Genomic DNA, 19,028 nt, shown 5'->3' with positions numbered 1-19,028 from the left:
GCAAAGTCCCATCCCTACACTAACCATTTTGGGACTGTGTTGACGACCCCACTGTTTCCCGCCAATCAAGTGCAATGGAGTTGTCATCCCGTTGGGATCGTGGGAAATCACGGGACGCCCGCCCTCATCAAAATTGCCGGCCACTAGCCCCCTTTGGGAAAAACGCTCGTGCGAGGTTCGACATGCATCTTGTTCGACCTCTTCGACACTCTGATCATAAATATCCCGAACAGTCCCAGTTCGTCCATTGTCGATGATAGATACCCCAAGGGTATCCGTACTCAACTTGTGGACTGTAGTATCCCACTCATCGTCATCAGCCGACTCCACTAAGAGTGAACTGGTAGAGCCTCCACCTCATTTAAGAGCAAAAGCAAGCTCAATATCACTTCAACCAAACCCAAAAGACAAGAACTGGCTCGGCAGTTCCTCCGAGCCTCCCACCACGGCATTAACAAACACGTTGCGGTGGATTCGGTTGAACGGATCCATGACTCGTGTGGCCAGTGGCCACAGTCTGCCAGGTATCAACCAGCGTACATAGTTTCTCAATAAGAGAGGCTCGGGCCTCGAACACATGGTCTTGCGATGAGACCTGATAGTCGAGAAGGCCGTGCAGGGACTAGTCTATTCCTGGCGTAACCTTTCAGGAATTAAGGATCCCTCATTATTTGTGGGTTCTCCTTGTCAATTGGGGAAACTGATGCCGGTGGCGGGCATCCCTACTTATCTGGGTATCAAATAGGAGTTACCTTTTCAGGCTTACTGTATATTGTTTGGATCTGGCGTGGGGCTTTCTAGATTCAATGATCGTGCATCCGCTATCCGTTTGGCAGAAGCAGGGCTGAGCTCATCAACTCAGGTCATGGTTCTCCCTTGGTTATCTGATCCTTGCAAGGCGTAGAATAGACCACTCAACAAATTATGAAGATAGTCCATCTGAGTTACATTCACATTCAGTGGAAGAGTTGCACAGGACTATACCCTTATGTTCTGAGCCACCAACATATCCTGTCCATACAGTATACCATTACACACTCATGTTGATCCATTGCCTCAAACGATATGAAATCGAAGTCTATAGTCATCACTGCTTTGTTACTTGTAAGTGTGGAACAAAACACGGCAATCTAGTACTTGGTTGGTTAAGCACGCTGATATACTCTCATAGATCTATGAAGTTATAAAACCCTTGTGCTACTAATATTGTGTGTAACAACAATTCTGGCTAGAGATTAATTATAAGATAATATGCGTACTGAACTAATTTCCCAAAGCTATTTCTAGCGATTAGTAACTCGTTGTGACCGTATATAACCTTTATAAACTATTGTCACTGCTATTGCCATGGTTCAGTTCGTCGTACGGCCACTATATATAACCCGTAGCTTCATACTACTTACTACTATTTTCAACTACCCAGAAACCCAAAACAACTCTTTAAAGAAACAGCAGAAAATCAAATGACAACAGACAATACTATACTAATCTACCTGGCACTGTAGAATAAAAACACCAACTTACTAATCCATACATTACCCTCCCCAAAACATTTCCAATACACCACCACCACCACCTTACATCTAATCTACATTCTTTGAACCCTTAGTAACTACCCCCCAATTAATCCCACATCCAAACCCAAACCCACATTTTACCTACCTACCCGCATAAGAAAAAAAAGACAACAATACGAGTCCCCGAAATCCTGCAGGATGATATCAATCCTCCGCCCGCCGAGCGGCTCCTCCATTTCGGAGTTTCACGGTCTGACACATACACACGCCCCCGGCCCCCGACCTCCGGAAAAAGCAAAACACGAGACAGAAGGAAAGCAAACCAAAACAATAGAACTTGAACCTAAACCCGATAGATGATTCTATTGTCTTCCATTCCCATCGTCTGTAGTCAGATGTTAGACACTAGGCTTTTGTGTGCTTGTTTCGGACCGGGGGTTGTTCTCGTTCATGTGGGAAGGGAAGGATGATGGATGGATGGATGAATGGTGTCGGGGTTTAATACTAGTAGTTCTACGTAGTCAGTGAGGTAGTATCTATTTAGGATTAGGTGAGAACTTAGGGAGAGGGAGGGAGGCGGAGGTGAGAATACACCGGATTGGGTGGGTGCCATGGGATGTCAGAGGGAGGCACTAAGTATAAAATCCGAGGGGGTGGCCGACTCGTGGTTACTATTTTCTTACTACACTTAGTAGTACTTTGACAAAGTTGAGGGGATGAGTTAGTGCTCTCTCTGTTGCATATGTCAATTTGTAGCGACCATGTGAAGGCCGATAACAGTAGGTCATTGTGGAGGATAAAGATTATACGATCTGATCTTTTAGATCAATATTAGATAACTAGTGGCTGTCTGAGAAGGTGTGGGCGTTGCAACATGAAGTCGTGGGTGGGTGCCACCCATGCAGTGACACGTCCCTTCAGCATCCCCTACTTGGGATCATGGTCGTGCAGATCGGCGCATTAAGAACTACATGCCAGATAACGATCAGGTCTCGAATGTCTGCCACATAAAATCTGTGCAGCCTACGCAAATCATCCATCCAAGTCACTGGGTATTTACCTAACGCCTAGGCATCTCTCTCAATACACAGCAACAGCATAACATCAAAGAAATCAGGTGCTGAGATACAGCTTGGACGCCGGTGGAGGACAAGCCTCCCGGCTAGAAGAACCTTCCATGCGCCAGTCAACCGGTCACAATTCCAACTCCGCCGCCACTGACTGTACAGACTCGAAGGCCATCCCGCCACATATGGGATGCCACTTTCCGATAAGTTTGATAAAGCAGATGTCTATGAACCTGTCTAAACAAGTCCGCCAAATGATCTGACCCCCTCTAGGTGGGGCATTCTTTCAAAAAAAGTGCCAGGGGTAGTCGATGTAAATGGAACAATGTCGAAGGGAATCAATGAATAAGAGAAATATGAAAATGATGCAAAAGAGGGATGACAAGGGTAAAAGGGGAATAAAGAAGCGAATCAAAAAACCTGCGTACCGGCCGTGAACATCATAAAACCCCTTGAAATCAATTGCCGTTCGGGGATAAAAGAGGGGTATTTGAAAGAAGAACAAGGGAAAAGAACAAGATGAAGCTTAGAATGTCTCGCCGAGGTCGCCAAACTTGGTGGCCTTCGGATCTGGGGATGTCATGCCTCCGCCAGTGCTGGTTCGCAAGGTGCGTGGCGCCGGGATGCCGCTAGGTGTCCGTCTTTTCGGCAGAGTCGCCGTAGAGTATGGCGGGTAGCGGGTCTCACGAGCTTCGCTAATCTTGGCTTGAACGGACAGGCGGAACGCTAAGCTTTGGTCCTCATCTTCATCGATGTTGGACATGCCGTTCACCGAGCCATTCTGCCCTGACGGGTTGCTCAGCGACGACCGCGGCCGCCGGCTCTCCGTCGTAGGGTTTGTCGAATAATGTCCTAAAGGAGTCTTGGTCCGGCTCTGGCGGCTCTCTGGGCGTGTCGACGGCGCGATGCTTGGGTGCGTACTTTGGCTGAAGGCGCTGGAGTAGCTAGTACGGCTGCTAGGTCGGCTGTCGCCTCCATTGCGCGTGCCAAAGGATGGTCGGTTGTTGGAGACAGATGACGCCGTGCCATCATTATCCCGGATCGACGAACTGAAACTGCTACCGCTCAACCGCTTGCGCGAGTTTCGTCGCATAGTGATAGTGGAAGCAACAGGACTTCCACCATTCACGGAGATCGAACCGGAACGCGAAGAGGCGCGAGACGGCGAGTCGGACGGAGGAGGCAGCTTGGATTTGGCTGACTGGACTCTTTCCTCCAGCTGCTGCATCTTGCCAATGAGCCCCCGAATCTGGAACAACGAACCCGATTTGGGCAGACTGCTCTTTTGGTCATCATTCTCGCTTCGCGGGGAATTGATCGAGTTGATCGAGTTGCCGAAATTTGCGGGCTTCGTCAAGCTAATCCGGGAAGTGGCCGTGGACGCGGTAGAACGGGTATTGTTGCTTGCATTGCCAGTGGTGCGAGATCGGGATGATTTGTTGGGTCTGGCGTCATACATCGACCGGGAGCCCATGAGAGACTCGGATCCTGAAGCTTTCTGGAGCGGAAATCCAGCAGTAGCATGAACAGTCTTGCGCATATTGGCCATCATGTTGGTCACACTGACCGATGTCTCAGACATCGGTGGCGATGGAGGAGCCGCAGTAACACCCATCAACGAGGACTTCATCGGCGTACGAACAAATAGGGGAGATGACACAGCGGACGTGCCCGGGGAGCGATCGAAGATCTCGGGAGCCTGCGGCGTTGACGATGACGTGCGGGACAAAGGTGTCGGCTTCTTGCGCCGACCGCCGTACTGCTCATGGCGAAGCTTCTCCTGAAGAATTTCGTTGTCAAGTTTCTGCTCCGATAATTCATCCCGAAGACGCTGGCACTGAATGCGGAGAGCCTCGCGCTCTTTTTCTCCGGCCTTCACCTCGTCTTCCAACAAAACGCTGCGCTCAATGGCCATGTTATATTTCTGCTCCATATCCTCCAGGGACGAAGTGGTGTGGCGGGCCTGGCGCTCATAATCATCGTTCGCAACTTCCGTATCACGTAGTCTCAACTGCAGGGTTCGGTTGGTGTCTCGCAAGGTTGTGATTTCCTTCTGCAGCGAATTCTGGGCCGTGTTGGCCTCCGACTTGGACTGCTTGAATTTGGACTGCAAGGGGGTTCCCGTTAACCTTGGAGATCTTCAAGCCTCCCACGAGGGAAGTTTGAGGGACCAGGAACACGTCAGGCTCACCTTCCATTCATCAACCTCGTATCTCAGGTTTTCCAGCTTCTCCTTCAATACCCGCTCCCGCTTCTCCGACGCCTCGATATCCTTCTCCAGCTCCGCTTCCAGTTCCCGGCTGGAAGCCTGGAACTCCGCCAGTTCGGCTTCTAACTGTTCATATTGCGCCTTGTAATAAGCGAGCTGATCAGACCGCGAGCTGGTCCCGTTGGGGCGGGCGGACGAAGAAGCGTCGGCCGATGGCATGATTGCGGCACCAGCAGACGAAACCGGCGATCGGAACGCACGCTCCAGGGGACCACGTCAGAGAGACCCCGGGAGAAGGGGGGGAGATTTATAGAATGGTTTGGATGGGAGAAGGGGAGGCCAGGGTCGAGAGCATGAACACGCGGGCAGTCACAACAACCGTGCGTGAACTGGTGGTGATGGCGGAGGGGCCGAGGCGGTGTCGCAGGCAGCCGGGAACGCTTGCGACGGTGAGAAGGCGTGGACGCCAGGAAGGAGACAGGACGAGGCGGGCGAGTAGAAAGGACCAGATCGCTGAACGAATACCAAGACCAGAATGGTCTTAGCAAATTGACTTACCTTGATTGAATCCCTCACAGAGGGAAAGGGATAGGGGAAGGAGGGAGGGGAGAGGAGGGGAGGGGGAGGAAGGGAGAATGTTTTGAGGGGAGAGTAGTTGGGTAGATGGATGGTGATGCTATCCAGAGCGGACGGGACGGGCGCAAGATCCAATCAGCCAATGGCGGCAGTGGCACGGGGTCTGGCTGTCAACAACCGCCTTTACCGGTCGTGACGGGTTACCGTAACTTACGCCCGAGTCCCCCGTGGTCTCGCGGCCTGAGGTTGCCGATCATCAACAGTCCAGAATAACATCCTCTGCCTGGGCAACAACAGTCAGATGCCATCCATCTATCTATCTATTCATCATATGCTACTAGCTACTGGATAGATTCTATCACTCTGCATTTGATTTGCTATTCCGCATTCCCTAGATGCTTATCCAGACCACGTAAGTACTTCCCTTTCTGCCTGAACCATGGAACTGAACTCTATATTCTATACTAGTTCCCTCATTTCTTGGAGCGTCAACATATGATCCCGACTCACTAGTGCGCTTCCATTCAGATGACCACCCCAGCCAGGTGAGGTCTACTAGTAGTAGACTATCTCTCTGGTGTCACCCCACGATTGGTCTGTTGTCTGGTCGGCCGCCAGTGAACATTGCGCACCAATCAGATGGCCCTCAGGCATCCCAAGAGCATTCTCGGATCTGATAGGACTGCTGGCGGCCATTGAACGGTCGCAGTCGCGGTTGCGATTATAACCTGCTATAAGACCTACTGTATTATACCCGAAACATTCTTCCTCATTTGAAGGTTGTATCGCAGCGCTGTTGCCTTCAAACATCGCCACGGTCTAGCGAAAAGAAGACCGTCCACATAGATGCTGCAAGACCTTAAGTCCACCCAAAGGCTTGAATTCCAGCTCTCATATACATACTTCGCTCTCGACACTGGCCCTCCAACACGAATACCAGAACGTGGAGCTCGCGTCCGTAAGCGTTTGTGGGTGACGATCCTTATGATATCCGCAGAATAACATTCTTCTGTATATCATTCTGCTGAACCCAGATCTAGGTCGTGACAACGACTACTTCGGTCTCTTATTTCTTATACTAAAAGATGATAGTATTTGGTACTAATGAACAACCTATTACGTATTGAGGTATGTCTCAGAATGCTCGTCCAAATTTAGAATTCATAGATAAAGCTCAAGTCCTTGACCTAAACCCGTGGGAAAAAGAATGAAATATGGAGAACCAGCTGAATACCTGAATCATCAGCCAAATATCCTGCTTTAAATTGTGATATCATTTCCCTGGGCGTTGTCAATTGCGAGAATCAACTTCTCAAAAATCGTAACATCCTCCTGACCTTGAGGGTGAATACAGCCCGGTACCTCAGCCATACAGTATGTTTTCATCTGCTTCCCGTAATAATCGATTTTGATACATAGAGATCATCCCATCTGAAACAAGGGTCTCAGAATTGCCTTATGTGATGCCTCCGAATATTTAAAATGAAGAACATAAACGCATATAATGACCATGCTATCTCAGCACGACTGATTTCCTAGTACTTGAGGAACCTTGAAGCAGCAATTCCCGGAGATAAGCTAAACTTGCATCGTAACGATATTTCAGATGACAGCAGATCCCCTGGAATAAGCAATTCTAGTAGCTTATCTTTGGTTGGTATCGCCAAGATTCATCGTGTGATGAAATAGTTATGTCCTAATACTCATCGACTCACCGAACCCTGCGTACTTAGTCCTTGCTTTACCCAAGAAACGAGCCATCAAAGAGACGAGATTTCAGCATCTTTTGTTGTTCTCCATGGCGGATTCCCCACGTGCTGGGCATGAGCTACCACTTCACTGGCAAGTCATGTTGCTTTGACATTGACTTGGGATTGCCAGTCGTCAAGTGAGTTGTAGATCATTCAATATTTATGACTGAAGTGTGGTAGCTACCAAGGCTCTAGTGAAGATGGCTTAGCTTGCTGAGATATCAAAAGAGGATAAACTCTAGAGAGATCTGCGCACTCGACACTTAGACAGGACTGTCCCTATCAATATTACATGAAAAAAGTACATAAGGCAGAAGACTGGAGATGACCTGGACGATGGGTAGCAGGCTGGCTTCGCTGAGACTTCAGATCGGTAAGCTTTGTGTATTGAATTGGACTCATCAAAGCTACTATAGCGTCGATAGATGCTGAGAGTACCCATTGTGGATGGATTGCACGGTATCGTTCATTTTTGGTTGAGTACTTGATTGAATTGTTGGAGGCTACAAAGAGTTATAGGTATGGGGGAATGAGAAAGTATCTTTAGCAATGTTTGGTGATTGTAGTGTGGCTTCTGAAGAGTGTGATAGTCAACAGTATTATCAACAGTACATTGTGACACTTGGTGACAACCCTCCAGCTTCTGACCTCGATGAAAATGCATCTCCCTCACATGAATATAGGCCATTGCACATTCTGTAGATGGAGAGTGAAGTCGTGAACTGACTAGCCCTTGTGCTTGAACCACCACACCAACTGACCGCACAACACAGTGCACTGTGAGCACCCCGGCGGGTCTGCTGGGACAGTTTTGCTTTCTTCTGACTCGCTGGGACAACCTTGAGCCATGACTGGCACAGTGAGAGTCCATTCACTGCTTCTGTTATGATCTTAAAGCAACACGTGGCCCACCACTTCCCCCCGAAGACATCTCTCTGACGCTAACGCTTCTTGGTTAGTCGCTTCTTATACCCTCAGTTATCATAGTAACTAGGCTATCACGAGAGCTCATTTGAAGGTTTCGATCGGTATTAGTGTCGCTTGGTTGAACATTCTCTGTGTCTCGAATCTTGAGATCTGGTCGAAGCAGACTAGTTGACAAGATGCCAGCCATCGACAACGCTGAGGTGGAGAGACGTATTGCTGACGCCCTGCAAGAGGCCAAAGACGCTTTCCTGCGTCTGCCTGAAGGTCTGATACCTCCCATACATCTCGTATCATTCTGCTCACATACCACCAGCCCAGAACGATGCCGCAAGGCGGGAGGCCACCAGCAAGCTGAAAATAACCAAGTTCGACAAGCAAGTTGCTACCGTACTTGACGTTGTTAGACCCCTTGAGTGGAAACTTGAGAATGGCCAACCCGTCGAAAGATGTATCAAAGACAGAGAGGCTGTCACCGCGGCTTTACTGTACCGTCGAGGAGAGGAGGTTGAGCGATGTGACAGGTGCCAGACCCTCGGCCCCTTTGCTAAATGCATCACTTCGCCTAGCCTTGGTGGCCGAGCCCTGCACCGGGCGGCCTGTGCGAATTGCATATTTTATCACCAGGGCACGTATTGCCCCCACAGATTGAAGTTCGAGAAGTCAAAGGGTGAGATGTGGGCCGAGAGTGATACACAGTAAGTCGTCCGACACCAATGTGGGATTTTGGCTAACAGCGGATGTTCCAGGCTTGTTCTTCCGAACGGTGGCTTGCGACAGACCCTGGCGCTGACTGGTGAAGACGGATTCGATTTTTTGCGCGTAAATGATGAAGATTCAACATCAAAGGCCCAGGAATTGGGCGAATCAAGTGCTCCCAATAACTCAGCACATCAATCGGAAGAATCTGCGCCCGCTGGCATCACTCCGTCGTCTGAAGAGCAGGGTAACCTGCCAACGGGCGCCAACAACAGCAACAACAGCAACGACAACGAAGATGAGGCCAGAGTTGACCCCTCAGCTATGACCTCGTTGGTCGACCCCTCTGCTAACGAGGTCATGGCTGTGGGGTCAACTCTGGCAGACGACATGGTCACCATGCCACAGTCGTCCGCCACGCAACTTGACCAGTACCTGTGGCCATACCCCCCCGCCGACACGTTGGCAGGGGGGCTAAGCTATCAGTTCTTCTCCTCGCAAGATTTGCCGGACGATGACAGCTACATCTTGCCACAGTTGTCCGCCACGCAGGTCGAAGAGGAGCTCTGCCCATACCCTCTCGCCGGCGATTGCTTTCTGGCTCAGGTACCCGAGCACGCTGAGTACAGCATCGAACACGAGCCCCAGAAGAACAAGCAGGAATAAGCTTGTTCTTCTGAGGCTCGTGTTCGGTTGCTGTTTTGAGTTTTTTTCATTTCATCTTTGTTTTCTGTTTTGTTTTCTTTCTTCTTTGCCTTTCTTTTATCTGACTCGAACGTTAGCATGTCCTTATGTCCTTGATGATGCAGAGTGTTTCTTTTTATACCTGAATTTGATGGAAGACAGAGCCACCACTGAGCTTTTATGGGATGGCAAGTGATGGGGCGTGATGGAGAGAAGAATCTCAGCTGGAGAGGATAAGAAGAGCCATCGAAGTGTGAAGTGAAGAGGAATGAGTGTTGCGAACAGTGAAGAGGCAGACGCGCTTTTAAGACTACAGCCGAAGAGCTGCGGGCACGGGCCACAATCACGTGATGATTTGTGAACACACACGGCAGCGACTCACTCACTCACTTTCTCCTGCCACGCCGTTCTGTCCTCCCGGAGCCGTGCTCCTGCTGATTGCTTTCGCCCTGTTGAGACCTTTTCACTACCCGAGCTCGAAGAAACTGCTTTCGGCAAGTCTTGCTCCCGCGTGTGACATTCCTCTCGTATGTGTTTCTTCTCTTTTATGACCCTCACGACCCCAGTGTTCTGGCTTGAGATCCCGCCACAACCCGGGGCCCCCAAGGCATACACCAGTCGTGACGCTATATCCACGCACACATTGAATCCCGGTTCCCGTCCCTGTCTTAAGAAGGTGCTTCCACGCACTCGCTGGGGCCCCCCCAATTTCCACATGGACACGATGACCTCCTGTTCTTGATTTTATTTTTCCTGCTCGCGCTATCCTCTGTCCCAATGAGAGTCATGGATCTCTGTCTGATGACGCTGATGTGTCCTGTCAGACCCTCTCTTCCCCACCATCTGTCACCATGGCGGATCCTACCGATCTGAACCTGGATGCCCCCAGTGACTTACAGGATATTCCGGACATGTCTATGCAACTACTTCCCCCGCCAGAGGGGACATATCCTGATAAGTGAGTTTGGCCCCGTTCACTCCCTCTCCTCCTTTCCCACCCTCTCTGTGCCCCTTGCCACACGTCGGGTAGCGGATCGGTCCGCTGTGGCTCCATAGTGGATCTGATAACTCACATCGTGGTGATTTTCCTCAAAGGGCGACGCTTCTCGCAGCAGTGCAGGCACACGGAAAAGCTCATGGGTACAACGTCGTAGTCAAGTCGTCCAGCACTCCCACGGAAAAGAAACCGGGGCGGACTGCCAAGGTCTGGTTGCGATGCGATCGCGGGGGCCACTATCGCCCGCGCAACGGGCTCACTGAGGAGACTAGGAAGCGGCGGCGCACATCCCGGTTGATGGATTGCCCGTTCATGCTAGTTGCAGCTGGAACTCCTGGCATTTGGACGCTGACTGTCCTGAACGCCACACACAACCACGGCCCGATTGTCGAAAAGCCTCGGCAGGTCCCTCATCACAAGGTCCGTAAGGGCCAGATCGCAGCGGTACCGTACGATTGGCCGCACGATGCGACGCTGACCCCCTATACGACGGCGTTAGTAATTATTGACATGCAAAAGGACTGTGCGTATGATTCCATGTGGTCGTGTGGGTCCTGGCTCAGCTTTTTACTAATGGGATGCCAACGCAGTCTGTTTGCCGGGTGGATACATGAGCCTTCAGGGCTACGACATATCGGCTAATCAGGCACTAATTCCTAAACTACAACATCTGCTGAATGCATTCCGTTCATCCGGTTTTCCCATATACCACACTCGGGAAGGTAGGAGAAAGTCTCGACATTCCCTCTCTTTTCCTATCGATTACTGACGTCGTCCAGGACATCGGCCCGATTTGTCGACGCTGTCTAGTAGAGAGGCCTACCGTTCACAAAACAATGCTTCTGGCATGGGGATTGGATCTCCCGGACCCCTAGGCCGTCTGCTGATACGTGGCGAGGTGGGTCACGACACCGTTGACGAATTGTACCCAGTCCACGGGGAACCGGTAATCGACAAGCCAGGGCGGAGCGCGTTTGCACATACCGACTTCGAACTCATCCTCCGCAATCGCGGCATCAAGAACCTGGTGTTAGTAGGTGTAACGACCGATGTGTGCGTTGCGACGACTATGCGCGAGGCCAACGACCGGGGCTTTGACTGCGTGGTGCTGGAAGACGGAACTGCGGCCAGTGAGCCGTCCCTTCATGTGAGTGCCATTGAGTCAATTAAGATGGAGGGTGGTATCTTCGGGGCAGTAGCCAGACTAGAGGACGTGATGCATGCAGTGGAGAACTTTAAAGCCGTGACTGTGAAGAAGCTGGCTCCGCAGATGACGGTATGATAGGTGTCGTGGAGATGGTCCAACTTTTGCCTTTTTTTTCTTTTACCTCTTTGCTACTCCTCGCCCACAGAGGCTTCTGACTTTATCGGGATCAACTCTGGGATATCATTCAGCGCTGTCAACATTGGAGGAACGTTCTGCCACCGGGATAGAGAAGTCATCATCAGGACGGACAAGGACAAGAAATAGTAACGAAGCTATGAATACGATTTATGGACATGCATACATTGAATAGAATCTGGTATCTTCCAAACACCATGTAGAGAGAGCAGTAACCACTAAACGCCTCAACCCAACCAAGACCAACCCATAAACAACAAATCAACAGCAACAACAACAAAAACATCTCAACCCTATAACCACTTCCTCCCCGCAGCCGTAACCCTCCCCCTAAACACGGGACTCTTAATCTCCATCCCCTGCCTATAAAACGGACTCATCACCGTCTTCACATAATTCTCATACACCTCAGTCATAAACTGCCGCACCGCCTCCTCCGTCTGCGGCGACGTCGGATTATTAGCTATCGAGCTCGCCGACGCGCGCGACGACCCGCCCGCAGACCCCAACAACAACGACCCGGACATCGACCCGCCCATCGAACCACTCCCACCGGCGCCCTGACCGCTATTCGACGCTAATTGAGGCGGCTGATGCAGAAGAAGGAACCTTGCCCCGGAGGGGGTCAAGAACGCGGAGATGTATGCTGATGCGGGGGGGTAGGTGTCGATGTGTTTTAAGTACCTGCCAGACATCAATCATCATCATTAGCATGCACTTCAATTCCACACATAGTTAGTAGATATAAAGGGAGGAAGAAGGAAACATACATATTCCCATTCATCCACTGCGCCTCCTCAACAATATCCAAACTCGAATGGATAATAAACTGGTTCATGTACTGCGCTGTATCCGGGAATCGGAAACGGGCGATCCCGTCGCCCCCGGACTTGGATGTGCCGAAGGCGATGTTGAACAAGGGGACGTCCGTCGGGGAGAGGATTGTGAAGTAGTAGGACATTTTTGTTTTGCCTGATTCTTGGGTTCTTGGGGTTGTTGTCCTGTGGTGGTGTTGCGGGCCACTAGTTAACTACGGTATTTACTTGTGGCTTTCGGGGAATCGGAGATGAGATGGGGGCCAGGGGAGCAAGTAATGTGTCACGTGTGATAAGATAAGAAAATCAATTTCGGGAAGGTTAAGGGAAGGGTAGGTAGGGGTCCACGTGACGTGCATCATGGGTTTCTACTAGCTTCATCTTCATCTTCCTCACCTCGTCTTCTTAAGGTCTACGGAATATATACAAATATATACCTATCAACTCGGCTAAGGAAAACAAAGGGATAATATGCCTCCCCCAAAGCTAGGCTTCGGCCTCAACCCCCCCTCCAAACCCATCTCTCGACCTAACCCCCCCGCGCCGAAACGCAAGAAACCTATCTTCGGCGACGACTCCGACGACGATGAATCCCAACCTACTACCAGTGTCAAGAAAGGCCCCAGCAGCGGCAATGGCGGCGACAGCAGTGCAATTGAAATTACGACGATAGGCGGCCTTGACGATCTCACTCCTACCGAACACCAAGAAGAGGAAGCTCGCCCCGCGAAACGCAAGCTCCTCGCTCCCGGCGCATCATCATCATCATCATTATCCGGCGCACCCAAACCACCGAACATGAAACCGCTCAACAAGAGCTCCATATTCGCGGACGCCTCCGACGAAGAAGGAGAAGAAGAAGCAACAAACACCCCCACCTATGGCCTCAACCCCTCCACCAGCAGCAAACCCAAACCCAAGTCCAAAGACATCGACACCACAAAACCCTACACCAACCTATCCGCCCTCCACAGCAGCCGAAAACATGCCGCGGAAGCCTCCGAACTCGACCCAACAATCTACTCCTACGACGCGGTCTACGACAGCCTACACGCGAAACCCAACAAGGACAAAAAGGCCTCAGACGGCAGCGAGAGCGGCTCGACCGTGCCGAAATACATGACGTCGTTGCTGCGCAGCGCGGAGATCCGCAAACGGGATCAAATGCGAGCGCGGGATCGTCTGCTCGCGAAGGAGCGCGAAGCGGAGGGCGACGAGTTCGCAGACAAGGAGAAGTTCGTGACGGCGGCGTATAAGGCGCAACAGGAGGAGTTGCGGCGGGTGCAGGCGGAGGAAGAGGCGCGGGAGAAAGAGGAGGAGGAGAGACGGAAGAAGAATGGGGGGTCTGGGATGGTGGACTTTTATCGGGATATGTTGTCGCGTGGGGAGGAGAGGCATGAGGCTGTTGTGAAGGCGGCGGAGGAGGCGGCGAAGAAGGTGAAGGAGGGTGGTGTGGGTGAGGAGGAGAAGGAGGAGGGAGAGAAGAAGGAAAAGAGTGAGGCGCAGATGGCGGAGGAGTTGAATGCCAAGGGGGCGCATATTGCGGTTAATGATGAGGGTCAGGTGGTGGATAAGAGGCAGTTGTTGTCGGCGGGGTTGAATGTTGCGCCGAAGCCGAAGCAGACGCAGAAGGAGAAGGATGCGGCAGCTGCGGCGGCGTCGAGGGCTGCGGTACAGGCTTCGAGGTTTGGGGCGCAGAAGCAGGCCGAACGTGGTGGACAGCGTGCGCGCCAGACGGAGATGATTGCGTCGCAGTTGGAGGAGCGGGCGAGACAGGAGGAGGAGGCCGAGGCGGCGCGGCAGAAGGAGATTGCGGAGCGGAGTCGCAGTCGCAAGACGGAGGGGGATGTCATGAGTGCGAAGGAGAGGTATTTGGCCAGAAAGAGGGAGCGCGAGGCTGCTGCGAAGAAGGCGTGATTGTCTACTTTGTGAATGGCAGATTGCATATAGCTGGCATTGGGTATGGATCCTGTATAGTGTATGATATAATGAATGATTGGCGGTTATAATGGAATGGTATGATTCCGACTTCGGGTACTTAAATGGTAGTGGCAATATCTCTCTCTGTATTACGGGGCGAACCGGCAAGTGGACTAGTAGTGAGACATATATTTGGTTTTTCGTTACTCGTTCCTAATCATAAACTTAACGCCGGAAATGCTAAGTGTTCTAGTATAAGAATGCGCTGCATCTTGAAATACTTTTTACCACCAACGCCGTTTAGTATGACTATGCGGTCAGGGCGAAACTGAGCCCCATCAGAACCATTCCTCCAATAGCGAACCCAGTGCACATTCCTCGATTGTGAGTTAAGGTAAGGCCTTCGCTGAACAGCTGCAGAGCAACTGAGATCATGACGCCCGCCGTCGCGGCAAACATACCGCCGTAGACACCCCAGGACGGGCCAGCGGCGTCGTCGCCATTAGCACGTCGAGCACCCCATATCCAGAGAGCTGCCAGCGCCGCGCCTGCAGGTTGGCTGATGCCACCTAGCAAGCTTGACCAGAACATGGCCCAGCCGCGCGAATGCAGCGCGAGATACAGTGGTAAGGCCATGGCGAACCCTTCGCTGATGTTGTGGATGAAAAGAGCCAAGAAAACCGTGAGACCTAAAGTCGGGCTCGCATGGTTCGTTGCATAGGTGATAAACCCCTCCGGCAACTTGTGCAGCGCAATCGCTATCGAAGTCTGCAGACCAATGGAGAGAAAGGCGTTCTGTGGCACATGGTGATGGTGTTGGGGATTGGGTGGCGGCTTAGTCCCGTCTTCAGGCGCCATATCCTGGTCGTCAAGAAGCCCGGTCCGGGAAGAAGAGGAACTCGCCTCTTGACGTCGGATTTGCGAGGATGGCAGGTTTGCCTCCAGATCATCTAGTCGTGCCGAGTCGACTTGCACGGATATACTGTGGGGGTGCGGCAGCGGCGGGCGCACGGTGCCGTCATCCAGGACAGAGATTTCTGGTCCCTCGAGAGTCTTAGTGCATTCGTGCCCGCACGCCTGCGAGAAGCCAAAACAAGGACCATTCTCATCGCAATGTGATTTGACTCCGCCAACCAGACGACTAATGCGTCGTGTCAAGCGGATATGCAGGGATTCCCTTCGCACAAGTGCGCCTGGGTCTTCGCCAGCAGCGGGGACGGTCACAGTGGCCGGGGAAGACTTATGAGTCAAAAGAGGAGTTCGCTCATTCAGATGGTTAGGGCCGTGGGAGTGCGAATGACCGTCTGGCTTGCCCCCGTGTCCATGATCAGAGGTGGGGTGTGGCTCATGGGTATGAGCACAGTCGACGACATGTGACGGTATGTAGCGATGCAATAGTGCCGATGCCAAACGGATGATGACCGCGCCCGCCAGAAAGAGGCCGATAAGCACGTATGCAGCAAGCGAAGGGGACAAGCCAGCTCGAGTCAGGTACCGATGAGAAGTAGGCAGCATGCTATAGAGAGAAGTGTAAAGCTAGCACGGTCAGTATGGTACCAAAGTTAGGGTCAACTAGTCAAAAGAGAAATACCATGACGCCCGCGCTCAGACTCAGTGACGCAGATAAGAAGCCATTGTTATGGACGATCTGGAAGCTTTTGCGGCGAGACAATCGCCGTAAAACAAGATCCACACAAATGACGGCCGATCCCAAGACACAGGCTGGATTATGTTAGCTAGCGAAACTTAAGTACTATACAGAGAAAGACTTACCCACGCCTGATACGGCGCTCATGACCCAGCCCCGTAGGTCATTGCTGGCAGCCATGATGAATAGAAGGCGAGAATGCCAGCAATTAATGCCAGCGAAAAGATACTGACGGGGAAGAAAGAACGAGACTTTTCAAAGGGGAAAGGAAAGAGAGTTTGGGGGAGTCTTGGATTTCATGATATCATGTCACGCGGCGGGCGATTAGATAACCTGGGGACCTTGCGGGCAACAACGCTGCTTTGATCCAAACAGCGGCTTTGTTCCTCTTGAACTTCTTTCTTTTTCTCCCCTTGCCTGCAGCCAACGAATCGCCCTTTCACTGCGTCTCTGCAGCGCCGTTGGGGAGGTTCATCGAGGAGCCACTCGGGCGAGGTTTAAACTACCAAGTTTTAAAGAAGATGATAATACGCTGCTCGGAGCCCCGTCCCCCTCCCGAGCCCCTTGTACAACTCATCGCGCCTCCAACGCTCCTGTCCGCTAGTCGCCCTACCACCAGACTCCAAGGTCCCCAGGCTAATTTCTCATCGGGCCATGAGCTGCAGCAACGCTATGGGTTAGGGCGAGTCACGTAGCAGTATGTCTAAACTTACGATATATTGCCAGGGCCAGGGCCAGGCAACAGCCCTGAATGGCTCGGAGTCCGTGACAAGCGTATAGTAGTATGTACGTCCTCCCTGGAAGTGAGCCCATGCATGCGACGCGCAACATGGTTGGCGGTATGGGAGCTCCAATTCTTGTGCTAGAGCGGAAGGCGTAAAGTAGACTTTACCTTACGGTCCTGCTGATGAAAGTTGTAATGTAGTGTAGACTGCCAGCTATCGAGATCTAGACTTCTACTAGACGTCTGATTTGCCTAGGAGGCTGAGTTCCATCATTTGAAACTGCTAGCAAATTGCTGCGGAAGGCATCTCTCCTTGTGCAAGCGAATCATCTTCTCTGGAGGCATACGTCCGCTTTGCAGTAAAAATGCATGATCCAAAAGCCGGGGTGCTGTTCACGTTATATGCCACAGGCGTACCTAATCATGCGTTCTAGCGAAAGAAACGTAGTATCAAGAGATTGTGACACCCTTGGACCTTAATCAGACACGTTCGACCCTAAACCAGCCTGACGGTAACCTTAGTTGAATGTTCCATTCCCAAGGAGAAGCGCATTCTCAGAAAAGCTAGATAACATGGCGGCGAGGGCAAGTATTTCGGCGTTGCCGGTTGCATTAGCGTGGGACTATGGGGCGTAAGAGGATCTGAGGGCCGCATGAATGGTCGGCGCGAGTTAGCCTAAGATTTTAGTTGATCGTCAGTCACCAGTAGCACTCCAGATTCCAAGAATGACTGCCATACCTCATCCTTCCCAGTGGTTAATGCCTCTGCGTAGTTTTCATAAGCCAAGGCTCTAGGAAGCATTTATACTTCTCCTTCTTGGTACATGTCAGACCCCAAATCTTGAATCGGAACCCGAAGTACCGTCCATTTGACTCTAAATGACGGAGTCGTGGAGAAGTAGAAGAGTGTCATTCTTGCCCTGGGTAGTCATCTGTGTATAGCCTGTCAAACCAGGCGAGGCAATTCTTGACAAGAGAAGAATATTCATGCTCGCTATCTTTCAGATTGCCAATTGTGTATGACTGACGCAGTGGCTCTCCGGTCCATGGCTCTCCTGCAGACTGATCTCCCCTGCACAGTTATCAGATAAGCCTGTACTTGCTGCCACTATTCGGAGAATATAGAAGTGGTACAAATGCAACCGCATTAAAGATCAAACACCTGTTGACAAATCATGAAGTAATTGTCGGAGAAAAGTCAGTAGTCAGGAGAGAAGGAGAAAGCTAAGACGAGCCAAGTTGATATAACAACGTGGAATATGCTCCGAGCAGTGCAACCACGCAAGCCACGGTGTCCAGAGACATTGTCGCACCAGCCAAACCAGCCATGAATAAAGTGCAACGTGAAAGGCACCCAAAGTCTATCCCTCGGCGTCGAGTGACGTACAGGGGGTTTCCGTCACATGATGGCAGGCAACCAGCACTAGAAAAGCATTAATTCGATTTGATCGAAAACGCTTCCCCTCTCAACTTGGGCTACACAAGCATCTGGATCAATCCCTCACAATCGTCATTTTGCTAGCAAGAAAGTCTCCTCATCTCCAATATAAAAGCACCCTCAATCGCCGCCCCCACACCGACTCGAGGATTGTTTGCATCTCCATCCTCTTCTCTCTCTATCATTTCTATTCCTAAGCAGGTACGCTCCAAAGCACAACATCAAGCAATCATGTCTCCCATCCAATCCTTTGGTAAACTTCTGGTTCTGATTCTCGTCTCTTCAAGCTCCGCCATGTCTCTCACTCGCTACACCGCACCCATCCCCCAGGGGGCGAAGGTGGTCGAGACGCGTGAGCAACTCAACCAAGTAGTCCGGGAAAATCCCGAGACTGTCCTGTACGATCAGGATGGTGGCTACATGTTGAAAGATGACAGCGGAACCGTGGTTGCTATAGCTGCAGACTCTCTGTGTCCCGAGTTGGACCAGGCCTTGGCTGAAGTCGAGGCCCTGCAAGCAGAGGCGAAGCTGGCTGGCAATGCCGGAGACCAAGGTGATACCACCAGCAAGAAAAGAGACGTTAATGATGTTCAGGACACTAATCGTCCACTTCGTTGTTCTCACCCTAGATGCTTCAATTCCGCCATCTGCCTGACCTATACCGATTGTCATGTCTGTTTGCGACAGCACCACTGTATCTGAGGTGGTTGATACTTT

General features: G+C 51.4%; 7 protein-coding genes across 7 annotated transcripts; 4 read left to right on the top strand and 3 right to left on the bottom strand.

Moving 5' to 3' along the window:
• Window positions 1-3,110: 3,110 nt before the first annotated feature.
• On the bottom strand, window positions 3,111-5,012 carry nde1 (nuclear distribution protein NudE; the record flags this gene model as incomplete). The annotated part of the gene is made up of 2 exons (XM_025527845.1): window positions 3,111-4,691; window positions 4,776-5,012. 2 exons carry the CDS (start codon window positions 5,010-5,012, stop codon window positions 3,111-3,113), a joined length of 1,818 nt encoding a protein of 605 aa, XP_025384315.1.
• A 3,211-nt stretch (window positions 5,013-8,223) lies between these two features.
• Window positions 8,224-9,409, top strand: BO83DRAFT_321421 (DUF3716 domain-containing protein; the record flags this gene model as incomplete). Its single annotated transcript, XM_025527853.1, has 3 exons — window positions 8,224-8,311; window positions 8,361-8,742; window positions 8,794-9,409. The coding sequence occupies 3 exons, from the start codon at window positions 8,224-8,226 to the stop codon at window positions 9,407-9,409; spliced, it is 1,086 nt and encodes a 361-aa protein (XP_025384314.1).
• Window positions 9,410-9,891: 482 nt separating this feature from the next.
• BO83DRAFT_381504 (cysteine hydrolase family protein) lies at window positions 9,892-11,929 on the top strand. The gene is made up of 4 exons (XM_025532009.1): window positions 9,892-10,385; window positions 10,523-10,947; window positions 11,015-11,146; window positions 11,204-11,929. The coding sequence occupies exons 1-4, from the start codon at window positions 10,279-10,281 to the stop codon at window positions 11,704-11,706; spliced, it is 1,167 nt and encodes a 388-aa protein (XP_025384313.1). The 5' UTR covers window positions 9,892-10,278; the 3' UTR covers window positions 11,707-11,929.
• Window positions 11,930-11,932: 3 nt separating this feature from the next.
• On the bottom strand, window positions 11,933-12,784 carry BO83DRAFT_368191 (TRAPP subunit TRS20). The gene is made up of 2 exons (XM_025529808.1): window positions 12,537-12,784; window positions 11,933-12,450 (listed from the first exon to the last, which is right to left on the bottom strand). Exons 1-2 carry the CDS (start codon window positions 12,725-12,727, stop codon window positions 12,060-12,062), a joined length of 582 nt encoding a protein of 193 aa, XP_025384312.1. The 5' UTR covers window positions 12,728-12,784; the 3' UTR covers window positions 11,933-12,059.
• A 213-nt stretch (window positions 12,785-12,997) lies between these two features.
• BO83DRAFT_381502 (splicing regulator NSRP1-like domain-containing protein) lies at window positions 12,998-14,643 on the top strand. Its single transcript, XM_025532008.1, has one exon. It carries the CDS (start codon window positions 13,053-13,055, stop codon window positions 14,496-14,498), a length of 1,446 nt encoding a protein of 481 aa, XP_025384311.1. The 5' UTR covers window positions 12,998-13,052; the 3' UTR covers window positions 14,499-14,643.
• Window positions 14,644-14,680: 37 nt separating this feature from the next.
• BO83DRAFT_381501 (Zn(2+) transporter ZRT3) lies at window positions 14,681-16,224 on the bottom strand. The gene has a single exon (XM_025532007.1). It carries the CDS (start codon window positions 16,014-16,016, stop codon window positions 14,811-14,813), a length of 1,206 nt encoding a protein of 401 aa, XP_025384310.1. The 5' UTR covers window positions 16,017-16,224; the 3' UTR covers window positions 14,681-14,810.
• A 2,196-nt stretch (window positions 16,225-18,420) lies between these two features.
• On the top strand, window positions 18,421-19,013 carry BO83DRAFT_440374 (uncharacterized protein; the record flags this gene model as incomplete). Its single annotated transcript, XM_025536255.1, has 1 exon — window positions 18,421-19,013. Exon 1 carries the CDS (start codon window positions 18,543-18,545, stop codon window positions 19,011-19,013), a length of 471 nt encoding a protein of 156 aa, XP_025384309.1. The 5' UTR covers window positions 18,421-18,542.
• Window positions 19,014-19,028: the final 15 nt, after the last annotated feature.

This window comes from Aspergillus eucalypticola, assembly GCF_003184535.1.
Source record: "Aspergillus eucalypticola CBS 122712 chromosome Unknown BO83scaffold_28, whole genome shotgun sequence".
NCBI classification, from domain to species: Eukaryota; Fungi; Ascomycota; class Eurotiomycetes; order Eurotiales; family Aspergillaceae; genus Aspergillus; species Aspergillus eucalypticola.
This window is presented reverse-complemented; position numbering and strand designations above follow the sequence as displayed.

What these genes read in the sequence shown, in the direction of transcription:
- BO83DRAFT_381502 (XM_025532008.1), top strand. Translation starts at nt 13,053, where the DNA reads ATGCCTCCCCCAAAGCTAGGCTTCGGCCTCAACCCCCCCTCCAAACCC.
- BO83DRAFT_381504 (XM_025532009.1), top strand. Translation starts at nt 10,279, where the DNA reads ATGGCGGATCCTACCGATCTGAACCTGGATGCCCCCAGTGACTTACAG. An exon ending in GAGGGGACATATCCTGATAA is followed by an intron (nt 10,386 to 10,522) that starts GTGAGTTTGGCC and finishes TTTTCCTCAAAG; the next exon opens with GGCGACGCTTCTCGCAGCAG. An exon ending in CATATACCACACTCGGGAAG is followed by an intron (nt 11,147 to 11,203) that starts GTAGGAGAAAGT and finishes GACGTCGTCCAG; the next exon opens with GACATCGGCCCGATTTGTCG.
- BO83DRAFT_381501 (XM_025532007.1), bottom strand. Translation starts at nt 16,016, where the DNA reads ATGCTGCCTACTTCTCATCGGTACCTGACTCGAGCTGGCTTGTCCCCT.
- BO83DRAFT_368191 (XM_025529808.1), bottom strand. Translation starts at nt 12,727, where the DNA reads ATGTCCTACTACTTCACAATCCTCTCCCCGACGGACGTCCCCTTGTTC. An exon ending in CAGTGGATGAATGGGAATAT is followed by an intron (nt 12,451 to 12,536) that starts GTATGTTTCCTT and finishes GATGTCTGGCAG; the next exon opens with GTACTTAAAACACATCGACA.